Below are 13,041 nucleotides of genomic sequence, written 5' to 3'. Positions count from 1 at the left end.
AGTACGTGCATGAACACATAACATGTGACAAGTGCTCAGAACAATGTCTAGCAGGCAAAAAATCTCTCAATAAATGTTAGCGCATGATGGTGATGCCAATGGCAATGGAGCAACAAGAAAATACAGAAGAAAATTTCAATGTGGACAATATAATTTTTAAATAGACATAGGAACTTTTAAATAAACGTGTCATCTCTGGATTTTTGATGTGTTATTGACTATGTGTTATTCAAGGTTAACTAACCTTGAAATGTTATTATTCAAAGAATTATATCACCACATTGAGTAACTATAACCGATGTGAAAAATGAGCTATTTCATTTAGCCATGTGATACATGTCGCCAATGTTAACTTTGTCTTTTGTCACTTTTTACTTGAAATTTAAACCATTTCAACAATTTCATTCATCCTGAATTCTTCCTCAGGTGAAAATCAAAGATGTGATGTGATATGATTGTCTCCTTTTGCTCTCTTGTCTCCTTATACCCTAGGATACAGATCTAATGACATTCAACATCTCTGTACACCGGTCGTGGTGGCGGGAACACGGGCCTGGCTGTGTCCGAAGAGTGTTGCCCCCGTCAGCCCACGGCATGATGGACGATTACACGTATGTCTCCGTCACTGGCTGCATCGTCGACTTCCAGTACCTGGAGGTCATCCACAGTGCCGTCCAAATACTACTCTCTGTAAGTATCACGTTTGTGTCATTGTCCGATCAGGACTGTCTTTAATGGCATTTTATATCTAAACTTTCCGTCCATACCCCCCCACCGGTAGATAATGCCGTAGATAAGCACACAGAGAACATCCTTTAAACAATGGAAATAGCAGCGATGATGCTAACAGTAGTTATGCTTAATGGCAGGTGACATCTTTCTCCTCTTGGTATCCAGACACTTGGTTTTTAGAACCAGTTAGTTGCTGTAGTTTCTAACCTGAGATACAATCCCCACAATTCAGTGGAATAGTACCACCATCCCCCAGAAGTGGTGCATTGCCCATTCACTACTGTGAGCTCTTCTCCTAATATACTTCTACTGCTGCTACTACTTCTAATGCATTCTTTTATTAAGTCATGTTAGTTCCAGAGAAAGAAGGATGAAAATACACCCGATGTCTTTCTCAATCTAATAAACCTCATATTTCAAATAATTATTTCTTAAGAAAACAAATTCCTCCAGAGAGTCCTACACATTTTAGTGCCTAAAATTGGTTGTGAGGATACAGTTCCATATACAGAAACAGAGAGGAAATGGTTTGATTGGACCACAGAAGGCTTATGTGCTAGGAATTCTTTAAAGACATTTTCTTTCCACGAGACTGTCCCAGCCACAGTTTGATCATGCTGTGGAGTGGAATTAATTTAAGATATATACCATCATCAAGAAGGCTGTTTCTTTGAGATCCAACAAGGACTTGGCATTTTGTCTGAGTCAATATACAATAAAGCCGTTCTCACAACACTTTTCACATGAACCAACCGTCTCAGTTCTTCTAAACAACTGAGAATGAGAAAGACAGGCTCAATAATAAATAAATAGATGACAGAAGTACGAGAGGTGTATGTCAATGAAGAATGTACCTTGGAATTATTTCCAGAAAGAACTTTAGGAGTCCCTGCTAACACTTACTGTATCTGTTATCTACTGCTGTGTAACAAACTGCTCCAAACTGTAATTACTTAAAACAGTATCAGTGCGTTGCTTAGGTTTCTGTGGCTCAGGAAGTTGGGCAGGGCTCAGTTGGATTGCTCTGCTTCACAAGGTACTAGCCAGGTCACTCATGTCAACCTTCTACCAGGAGCTCTGCTGGGGTTAGAATATTCTAGAAGTCCTCACTCATATGTCTGGTGCTGGCTGTTGACCCACATTCTCCTCCACATGGCTTCTCTTTTTGAAGAAAACTTGACAGACTTTCTTACAGCCAGGATGCTGGGTTCCAAAAAGAGAAGCCCAACATGTAATCATTTATCAAGCCTCTACTTTAGAGTAATGTCTACTGTTGTCCCATTGGCTACAGCAAGTCATGTGACCAAGCCCAGCATCGTTGTGGGAGGGGCCTCTAGAAAGGTGAGAGTATCAGGAGACATGGCTCATTTGGAGACACCAATGTAGTAGTCTTACCCGCCTTTACATAATTTATTAACTATTGTTCTTTAACCTGCATATGTCAAGGTTTAAAATAGTGTTTTAGAGCATATTTGAATTATAATTTTCTAGAAAGACTAAAGACTAGAATAAAAAACTTCAAAGATCTTTTAGTGTTCTAGTTCAATGAAAGGCAAATTCTACCCTGAATTCAAAGAAAGAGGTTGGACCTCAATGCTAAGGAATTTTCTTTCAGAGATGTAACAGGGAATCTGATTATTCTTGGTTTCTATATGCTGTCACTTGTCAATATATGTTTATCAATCTTTCCCTATTCTCTGGTCTTTCTTTACTCTCCTGGCAGTTACATATGAAATTGTGGCAAACTATATATGTTTAAATCTCTGAATTTAAAAAAAAACATGGAGGCAAATTTTCTTTTAAAATGTTTCAGTCTATTTTAAGGTGGAAGAGTACTCTATCATCATGTCCTAGGTTCTAAAGGTTCTTATTAAATTTTGTGACACTGAAACATTTTTCTAGAATCCTTCATGTGTGAACAGATTCCCCTCCTTTAAAAAAAATTCGTAGAAAATTGCTAACCCATTTTGTGGCATGATGGCATGATTTCCAAGTTTTTATAATGCAATAGAATGCTGTAGAATCAAAAAGTCATTTCTCCATAGTAACTCCAATTCAAATGAACAGCAAGGTGAAAGTATTTATATGATAAGAAGCTGAACTAACATTAAAAACCTACTTTAGAGAAAAGTACAATATAAAGTGTATGTTGCCACCTATAAGTACTTGTCACTTATAAATTAATTCCTCAGCATATTTGTTTAGTGAACGTTCAAAGCTGTCCACCTGCATACAGAGTCTTCATTATCCTGTTCAGCCTTCCAGCAGTAAAAATATTAGTTGCTGATCTCTGACTTTTCTTGTATAATATACCTGCCAGACAAGATTTTCAATATTTTTTTCTTTTTATGTTAAAATGAAATATATCCTGACTTTGTTTCACAACGATCAAATTATGTATTATTGTTGTGGTTGATTGCATATAATTTTCTTGTATTTTCCACTTATTTCATATGAATATGTTTACAATGATTAGAACTGTGATTTTTTAAAATCCGATGATATGGGAATACTTCCTGTATCAGTTGCTCAGCGAGATGCTTAGCATGTGCTGAGATGTCTTATCAGTGGAAAAAGAAAAAGTAACAGTTGCAAGATTTAACAGCCCCTGCATGGGCAACAACGAAGAAAACAGGCAAAGGGCTTTGAGATGAGGCAGGGTCCCAGAGGCCCTGCTGCCCCAGGGGGTTACCCCTATAATTGCTGAAGGCCCAGGAATATCTAGAAGGACACAGGGAGGGGCCGACAAGGGCGGCCAGGATGGTGGAGAGGGGTTTCAGGGCAGCAGTTCTCTGGCAAGTTGCGAGGGAAGTAGTTGAGTGACTTACCCGCGGATACAGCTCTGATGGTGGACACCACCTGTATGATTGTCCCGCTTAATAGCAGGGCTTGGAACTGGAAGAAACGAAATCCCAGTCACAAGCATTCAACAGGAATCGTGTACAAGCTTGATGGAAGCAAACAGACAAAAACAGAGCTCAGAAAGAAGGGATGGGGCCCCACACAGGACAGTCACACAGGCTCTGAGAGCAACTACACCCCACTCAGCTCTCCCCGAGGCCTCCTGCCAATTGTGACCAACACCAAGTTGAAGACCAAGCGGAATCCCAGGAAAGACTGTGGGCAGTTTGAGGGGAGGAGCACATTGGAGGGGATGACGGGTCAAAGGCAGCAGCCGGGATCAGGCTGCAGATCTCCACCTCACCGGCCCTGCCTGGGTTCCTCCGTTCTTCCCTCCTCACCTGAAGGATGGCCAGTAATCTCCTGAGTATTAGTCTCCCTGCCCCAGCTCTGCCCCGCCCAGTGTCATGCCTGCACTTGCTCCTGGAGACACGATGAGAAAGTGCAAATGTGATACTCACTTTCCTTCTGATCACCCTTCAGTGATTCCCATCACCTTCGAGATGAAATCCGAATTTGCACCTTGTCAGCTGAGGCCCTCATGACCTGCCCCAGCCTGATTCCCACCCTGGTCTCTTGACCCTCCCCGATAGGAGCCCAGTCGCCACCCATGCAGAGCATGACCTGTTGGCAAGCGAGCCTGCAGCCCAACCTGCAGCACTGTGCTGGGAATGGGTCCTCCACCCCCAGCTCTTCATCCACCGGCCACGGTCCACAAGTAGACCTCTTTCCTCCAAAAGTTCCAGGGTATGTTAATTTAATTTTTTAAAATAGACAATACATTCACTTAATTCAGAAGCATACAAATGTGTACGGTGAAAATCCTTCCTCCTACCCTTGTGTCTCCATTTGCCTGGGTCCCCCATCTTTGCTCCCCATCGGGCAACCCAACCTGTTTTGTTTTGTTTGTTTGTTTAGTGTCATGCATATGACTCCAAAGTGTCTTTAGGCAAATATAAGAAAATGTGACTCTATATTCTTATTTGCCCCTCACAAAAAACAGCATATGATATGCATTCTTCTGAGACTTTCCATTTTTTTACTTATTATATATTTTGGAGCTGTTTCCGTATCAGCGCATCAGTGTTTCATTGTTTATTTTAATGGTCCCCTATTGATGGACATTTGGATTGTTAACCTCACCTAAATATAATGATTTTGGATATATATAACGTACAATATATCTAACATAATATATAATATATAGTATAATATAATGTCAATTGTGTATTATAATTATGTATTTTATAATTTATTACACACGTTATACTAAATAGCTGTGCATGTGTCACTGAGAGCATTTCGTAGACCTATCCGGCTCATTCATCCCCAGGCTCTACCAGATGGCCTGCTGTGTGAGCACACTGGTTTCTAGTCGTTGAGTCTCTGGTCTGTCTACCTTCCAGAAAGAAAGTTCCTTGAAGGCTGGTATAGTGTCCTTTTTTCCCCTGTTCATTTCCGTGGTCCCAGTCACTGGCAGAGTGATGGCACTAAATATTTAGTGGATGAATAAATGACCAATGAACACTTCCAAAGTCTGAAGTGGGTAAACACAGCAGGAAGAATCCATTGATCAAAAACTGGCAGGGGTGAATGCACAGACAAAATGCTGGAGCCAGAGAGAAGATTCCCTTCATCTGGCAAATGAAGGGGATGTAGGCAAAATATTCTGCAGTGCTTGGCACGAAGCACTCAATAGCTCTGTGTTGCTAATGCTGCTGTTGTTACTACAATTGCTCTTTGCCTGTCCCTGCCCTGCCTGGGCTGGTCCTTCTTCAAAGACTAGAGGGATACATCCTGGCGACGCTCTATGTATTGAAACGTTGTTAGTTCATTAATCCCATATCTGACACCCTTTTCCTGCATGAAAAATGTGATTCCTATGATCTTCATGGGACATGAAATCATAAATTCCTATTCTGAGGACTGAACTTTATTTAATATGTATCTATTTTCCTCATTCTGGTTTCCTAGAATTCTTTCCTACCTATGCCTCTCAAGAGCATTTGGCTAACTGAATGTGTTTCAGATTTTCGTGGAAAGTCTCAGAGTCACTACAGTGAAATACGGTTTGAAGTAACCAGCTAAAGACCAGTTGGAAGCTCCTGAGGGCTGTGATCATAATTCCTTATTCACCCTGTATCCCTAACGCCTAGGGCTGTACCTAGATCAGAGTAAGCCACTCACTCAGAGTTGTTCAGTAAATTGTTGTATAAATTCTCTGCATTTTAGTTTTACAATCCACAGAATGCATGATTTTTAAACACTGTACATAATTTAATGTGGCTATGTCTAGATTTTGTTTCATACCATTTGGTAAAGAGAACCTAAACAGAAAATATGCTTGAAAATTATTTCTGATGCAGATGTTTGGATTGGTGAGGGTACCCAGGTGCAGGGGAAAGGAAAGTCAGTCTGCTCCAAGACCATAACTCTACCTTTGAACTTGTTCTTCCACATCCATGTGTTCTTTATTTTGAGAGTTTAGCTTATCTTAGTTGCTTTGCTCCCATTAAGGAGAGTATCAAAACAGTTTGTGGTGAAATTTTTAAATTATGTCCACTTAAATTCCAAGCACTGTACTGTACATATTTTCAGATCACTTTGGATTCTCACTCTGGAAATGTAACACCACAGATTTAATGAGGAAACATATACAGTATATGAAATTAAATACTACAGTCCAAAACACAGCATTTCCTTTTTCTACAAGAGAATATGGATAAAATATTTCTGGTTGCAAAAATCTCCATTATCCTTTAATCTCATTCTGCCATACTATACTTTACACATTTAATTACCAAAAATCTGAACATGAAATCTTACAAATCTAAAATAAAACAAGTGGCTAAAAGCCATATTTGCATCATATATGATAGACAAAGTGTCATTATCCATAGACCTGATGAAATCTTTCAAATGAATAATAATAACATACACATTTAATAATTAAGTCTATGAAGAATATGAATAAATGTAATCACATGAGAGAAAATCCAAATTATAAAGGTATAAAATATGATTATTCTTGATAGTAACTTGATACATGCAAATTAATTTGAAAAATTATTTCACTAACTTAGCAAATTTTTAAAATAATAACATATAGCATTAATAATAAATTGTTACTTGCTTATTGGAAAAAGTATTCTTTACTGCAAGGACCATTAAATGTCCCTACCTTTTGGCCCTGTAACCTCACTCAATGAAGTTTCTCCCAAGGAAATGATTCAACAGAAACAAAGAGCTACGTGCACTATGTTTTTTTTTTTAACTGTTATTTATGATAGCAAACCTAGCTATGTCTAAACATATACTATTAAAGACATAGTACAACAATTTACAATGTACTAACATGATAATTAGGTAGTAGCAATCATTATGTTAATTTTAAACACCATATATAAGACATGGAAAGGTATTTATGATTTAAGTAAGCAATCAAGGAGGAGAAGTAAGATGCAAAACAAGATGTAGAATTAAGTGTGTGTTTTCCCCAAAAATGGTTTTACATGTGTATCACATTTTCATTAATAATTCATGTGTTTCATCATTGCATGATTTGTGTAGAAGAGTGGAAGAGGTGTTATGATTGTTCTTCTTAGATGATGAAACATTTGCAAATCTCATAATTTTTATTTAATTATTTGGAGGCACTCTTAAATCTTAGTTATTACTAGATATTCCATTTCAGTGGACTGCCCAGTTCTGAGGTCAATAGGTCAATAATAATGAATATGCAATTTAAGGCCTTTTTTAATTTTCAGGATTCATTATTTGTGGGTAAACAGATCTATATACTCATGTTAACTATTAAACAAGATATGTGTATTTTAAAGGAACTCATTTTTATAACTAGTAGACAAATCCTAATCTCTAAACCTTTAAAACTCACCTTATCTACATCACTTGAAACTCACCTTATCTACAACTCTTTGGGGCTAATTTTACATATATATAGTCTTGAATCCTCACTGTCAAGATATTTTCATTCATATCTGATAGGTGACAAGTCTCATTCTTTAATGTCTTTGGAGACTGTCACCATGGTCAGAGCTGGGGATCAGAGTGCCCTGAGAATTGGTTTTCTGTCATGCCTGTGTTCTTTGCATTGCATCTATCTAGTCCTGTCATCAGCATTCATCCCTGTTTTTTGTCTTTCATATCAGACATCTTCAGCTTAAAGATAAATTAAAACTCAATAGAGAAGGGTGAACAGTAACATTAGACCACAAGGTATCCCACGGAATCTTTATCCTCAAAAGACTGTGTGAATATCTATTCCATCTGCTTAGAGTAAATAGCACGGTCACAGGAGCGGATAATACTATTGCTAATTCAGTAACATACACTCACACAGTGTAAGAATGCAAGTCAATAAGTAAGCTTATGAAATAAGTTCCAATTGCTATCAATTGTACCCCTCCAAAAATGCAAATATAATTAAAAGTGGGTTGCTTTTAGGTCTTATTTCTGAGTTAACATTTCATTTATTTAACGAACTGTTAATATGTGCTTGGAGCTACTCTGAGTGCTTTGCAAATATGAACTCATTTAATGCTCCAAATGACCCAACAAGTAGGTATTATTTTATTCATTTTCAAATGTGAAACTGAGACACACAAAGAGGTTCACTAATTTGCCCAAAGTCACATAGCTTGCGAGTGAGTGAAGCTGGACCTGACACCCAGGCATGTGGTCTCCAGAGTGCCCGGTCTTGACCACTTCATTGACCGTCCTCATGACATTGGAAAGAGAACCTCCAATTTCCTTCCTGCCCTTAGCTGAGATTACCGGTAACCTCTCTCAGGGCTGTAAGGCGGGGAATCTCCTGCTGTGTTGATGGGTTTTACATGGCAGTTTTTAAAGTAATAGAGAGCAATTAATAATTATTTGATAGCTAAAAGATTTGTGGAATGAACAGTTCAAAATGTTTCATTTCACCCTGGAAAACATCTCCTAACCACCTTTTTGTTGTTAAAAAAAAAGATGGAGGATTTCAACACTTCTAAAATGCTAAGTATATCAGACTCTTTTATCTTGCTTGCTGGGGCTTTCTAGGTGCTAGTTAAGAGGAAGGAAATCATCGTCAACCTCTCCTGCCCTAAATTCTTCCCCCATTCATCCTGTCCCAAATAATCCATTTTCGTAGGAAATGGATGATTTCTGCTCACGTCAAATTTTGGGCAATTTCTGAGCACTACCAGGAAGGATCAAGTATTTAGATCAGTTACTCCTCTGCACCAGCTCTGGTCTCTCTATTCAATTCCAGCCTCAGAAAACGAATCATCAGTTTTTATCTAAAGTTCTGTAAAGGAATCATTTATTGGACCATCAAAATATTGAATAGAGTTTGTGACTGTCGAGGAAGAACTGCCGTGCCAATGATACTAGAAAGGGTTTGGCAGACACGTTTATGTTCAGGAGCCAGAGTATATCTGGTTAATAAAATTGTTTGGGTTTGAAAGTGTCTGTTTGGTGAACTGAGATTTTAAGTCACTTCTTTCTCAGTATTCATGTCTATGCAGTATATGTTCTCTGTCTTTGAAATGTGCATACATTTTTGAAGGCTTTATTGAAATACAATTCATATACCATACAATTCACCCATTTAAAGCATACAATTCAGTAGTTTTCAGTATATTCACAGATCTGTGCAACCATCACCATAGTCAATTTTAGAAAATATTCATCACCTGAAAAAAAAACCTATACCCTTTGACTATCACTACCTATCCCTTCTTTCTCTCCAACCCTAAGCAACAACTAATCTACTTTCTGTCTCTTTAGATGTGCCTATTCTGGACATTCCATATAAATGAAATCATATAATATGTGGGGTTTTTTTTGTCTGGCTTCTTTTATTTAGCATGTTTTCAAGGTTCATCCATGTAGCATGTATCAGAATTTCATTTCTTTTTATAGCTGAAAAATATTCTATCATATAGTTACTTTTAATACGTCTATCTGTTATAGATACATGTACAATATTTAGCAAAAATTTCAGATTTACAATTCAAATGTAGAAGGCCCTCACCTGCCCACTGATAAAACCCTAAGTGAAACTTAGGCAATTCACCATCTATTTTGTCTACATATATACCCTTGTTTTGGAAACATCTGGGTTTCAGATAGCAATTCTCAGCCCTTAGATGTTTGGTCTTATATAAATCTAACATAGCACTAATGTTGTCTATCACTTGTACATGGCATCTATGGGTTTGAGCAACTTAAAACACGCAAACATTTAAAATTCATATCCTCTTATACCATAATATTCTCCTTAATAGTATGCGTATGATTGGATTTTATTCTGTATGTTAATCAGTCATCACAGACATATATGTTTCCAACCACAAATTCGTACAATTTTCAAATGCTCATGATTATCCCAGACATGTTTGCAGGTCTTCATAAATTATTACTGCTCTACTAGTTTCAAATAATCTGCCAAACATTCATTATTAAATGCAAAAGTGAGTTATGACATTTGGTAGACTTAAATACGATTTCATCAGAGAAATGCAAAGCTTAATTAGAAATCATATCTAGCACAAAACCATTAATACAGGAAATCTGAGTTATGTTTAATAATTAATCAAGGCAAACATTGTGACTGTAGGCTTATGGAGAAATTAGAAACAAGAAAGTTAATTTTAGTAATGCTTTACTTAGGGTAATTTAATGTCATTCAGACGTTGGCAGAGGTTTCCTCTTTAGCCCTAGGTAGGAATAATTATTGGGTTGAAAAAAAGCAGTTTTCATAATAACAAAAGTTAATTCAAAAACATTTACCCTCTTCCTTTAGAAGACCAAATTGTGTATAAATTCGATAAAGAAAATCTTATGTCACTTTTTGTATTCTTTCTAAATGAAAACAGGCAGTGTATCATTCATTCAAAAAAACATACCCAGGAAGCCCCTACATTATACAAAGCACTGTGCTAGGAGCTTTGGGCATGAGAGAAGGGATCTGAATTTCAAGGACATCCGAAATGAGTTACTGGTGGGCTTACAGAAGCTTTCATTCATGCCACCACAGGGAGAATTAAGAATTCTAAAAATTAATTACCTCGGGATACATAAAAACAATATATTAAAGCATATCACAAAGTGCAAAAATGGAGACATTCAGGAAAGAAAAAAAAAGCAGTAGGTTGATTGCCCTAATGAGAAGGTAGAGAAACTCCTTCTCGAGTTCGCAATCCCAGGAAACAGAGCTGCCTTGGCCAAAGAGAGGTCCAGACATGCAGGGGTTTTGATTGATTCTTATTACAACTGGTCAAAGGCAAGCTCAGAAGAAACCAAGGTTCAGGGTTCCCATGGCTGCAGCTGAATCCTACAACAAAGAGAACCTTTGGCGACTTCTCACATGTGTTCCAGACAGAAGGAACAGCGTTAAGTAGGGAAATAAAGTAAGAAGCCAGGGGAACGGCGGGTAGTTCACTTGACTTGAGAAAAGAGGCTGTGCACAGATGCAGTGGCTTAAGTTGGAAAGAAGCTTTGGGGTGAGGAATCTGAACACCAAGTTAAGGCTTTGGGACTTTACCCTAAGTGAAATCAAGCTATTTTGGGTTTATAGGCAGGTCATGACGTACACACAACTCTGAACTAGGGAGGCTATTCTGATAGTCGTGTGTAGGATGGGTCACATCTGCAGGAACACACATCAGGATAGTCTATCATAGTCTGGACCCGTATGTCCCAGAGTGTCCTTGGAACACCTGTCCGACAAATTGAACCTGGAGAAAGATTCCATGGTGACATAAGTTTGACTGATGTCATGTTATGTCCACTCCTTGGAGAGTCACAGGGAAAATGAGCATATTAAAGTTTGAGAAATCCTGCTGTTTAAAAAAAAAACAATCATGAAAAACAAAGACTTGAGGGACTCTTCCAGATTAAAGAAGACTGAGGAAACGTGACAATGAAATGAAACATGTGATACTAGACCAAAAAAAAAAAGATCTTTGTGGGACAGTTGTTGGAAATTGAGTAAAGTCTATGGATTAGACAATAGTGTTGTACCAATGTTAAATTTCCTGGTGTTTATCACTGTACTATGGCTATGTATTAAGATGCTAACATTTGAAGAATCAGGGTGAAGGGTATATGGGAATTCTTTGGATAATTGTTTTCAATTTTTCTGTTTCTGTAAGTCTGAAATTATTTTAAAATGAAACTGAAAATGTTTTTTAATCTAGAAAACTACTGCAGTCCCAAACAATTTTCTAAAGGAAACACTTTGGGAAATACTGGCTTAAGGGAAAGTTAGGAAGTGTCAGTAAGAATGGAAATCAAAGGATAGATTCAAAAAACATTACTGAGACTTGGTAGTGAGGGGACGCAAAGGAGATAAACCCCAAGAGGGCAGAGGGGTCTGCATCCACATGGCAGCTGGGGGAAGAGCTGCTTTGACAGAGAGAACAGCAAGTTTAGATTTGGACACATGCTGAATCCTGACTCTATTCTTGCTCTTAACATTTTTAAGAGGAAGTGACCACCGAGGTCCCCAGTGACCTTTCTCTGTGTGATAGATGGAGCCCCAGGTGAACCCCAATAATTCTTTCTATTTATGCCCTTGCATAATCTCCTCCTCTTGGGTGTTTGGACTGAAGTGTATGTTCTAAAATTAGATTGGGGTAATATTTGCACAGCTCTGTGAATATACTAAAAATCACTGAATTGTATACTTTAAATGGGTGAATTGTATGCTATGGGAATTATATCTCAATAAAGCTGTTTTTTAAAAAGTATCATATACTATGACCAAGGGGGGTTTAGGCCAGGAATGCAAAGCTAGTTAACATATAAACGTCCAGTCTTTTCTTGTTTTTCTTTCCTGCTAAAATTAATACTGCAATGAATAGAGATATTATCATATTTTTAGAGAATTTTTTAGATAATACATCACTCCCTTTTTTAAATTTAAAATCAAACAGGAATACAATACAGGAAACAGACAGATGGAAATCTGAATATGAGCTTTATCCCTCATAAATCCAGTTGAAGAGCATGGCTTTAAATAGGGCAACTAAATGGGCTTTCTAATCCTTGCTTCCCAAATTAGGTACCCTCACAGCTGGACAATCTGGGCTCCCATGGGACCAGGACTGAATTAAGTGACAGAGAGTAGACAATGCCTGCGTCCTGCAGGAAAGCTGGCTCTCTCATCCCCACCTCTACATGCCTCAAGAAAGAGAAAAGGGCTGAACTCGAGTGCTCCCACATCACGAGAGAAAATTTAGTCCCTCCAAATGTATGCACAAGGAATGGAGATAGACACTACAAATTCAAGGAATTTTGCAGAGTTACTTACACTAGACATATGAAAATCATAATTAAAACTTTCTATGTCTGTGGAATGAATAAATGATTAAGAATAATTGCATTTAACATTATAGTACT

General features: G+C 37.8%; 1 protein-coding gene across 3 annotated transcripts in view; it reads left to right on the top strand.

The window, feature by feature from the left end:
* The window catches only part of NKAIN3 (sodium/potassium transporting ATPase interacting 3), a 516,979-nt gene that overhangs the window by 400,299 nt on the left and 103,639 nt on the right, over positions 1 to 13,041 (top strand). For all 3 annotated transcript variants that reach the window (XR_009498413.1, XM_059901560.1, XM_059901558.1), the window contains exon 4: positions 493 to 690. Coding sequence is in view for 2 of the 3 variants with exons in the window: in XM_059901560.1 (XP_059757543.1) it covers positions 493 to 690 (198 nt within the window). In the remaining variant the exon portion in view is untranslated. The remainder of the gene's footprint in view (positions 1 to 492; positions 691 to 13,041) is intronic.

Source organism: Balaenoptera ricei, chromosome 17 (genome assembly GCF_028023285.1).
Source record: "Balaenoptera ricei isolate mBalRic1 chromosome 17, mBalRic1.hap2, whole genome shotgun sequence".
Taxonomy (NCBI): domain Eukaryota; kingdom Metazoa; phylum Chordata; class Mammalia; order Artiodactyla; family Balaenopteridae; genus Balaenoptera; species Balaenoptera ricei.
The sequence above is the reverse complement of the archived record's forward strand: the minus strand, read 5'-3'. Positions and strand labels throughout refer to the sequence as shown.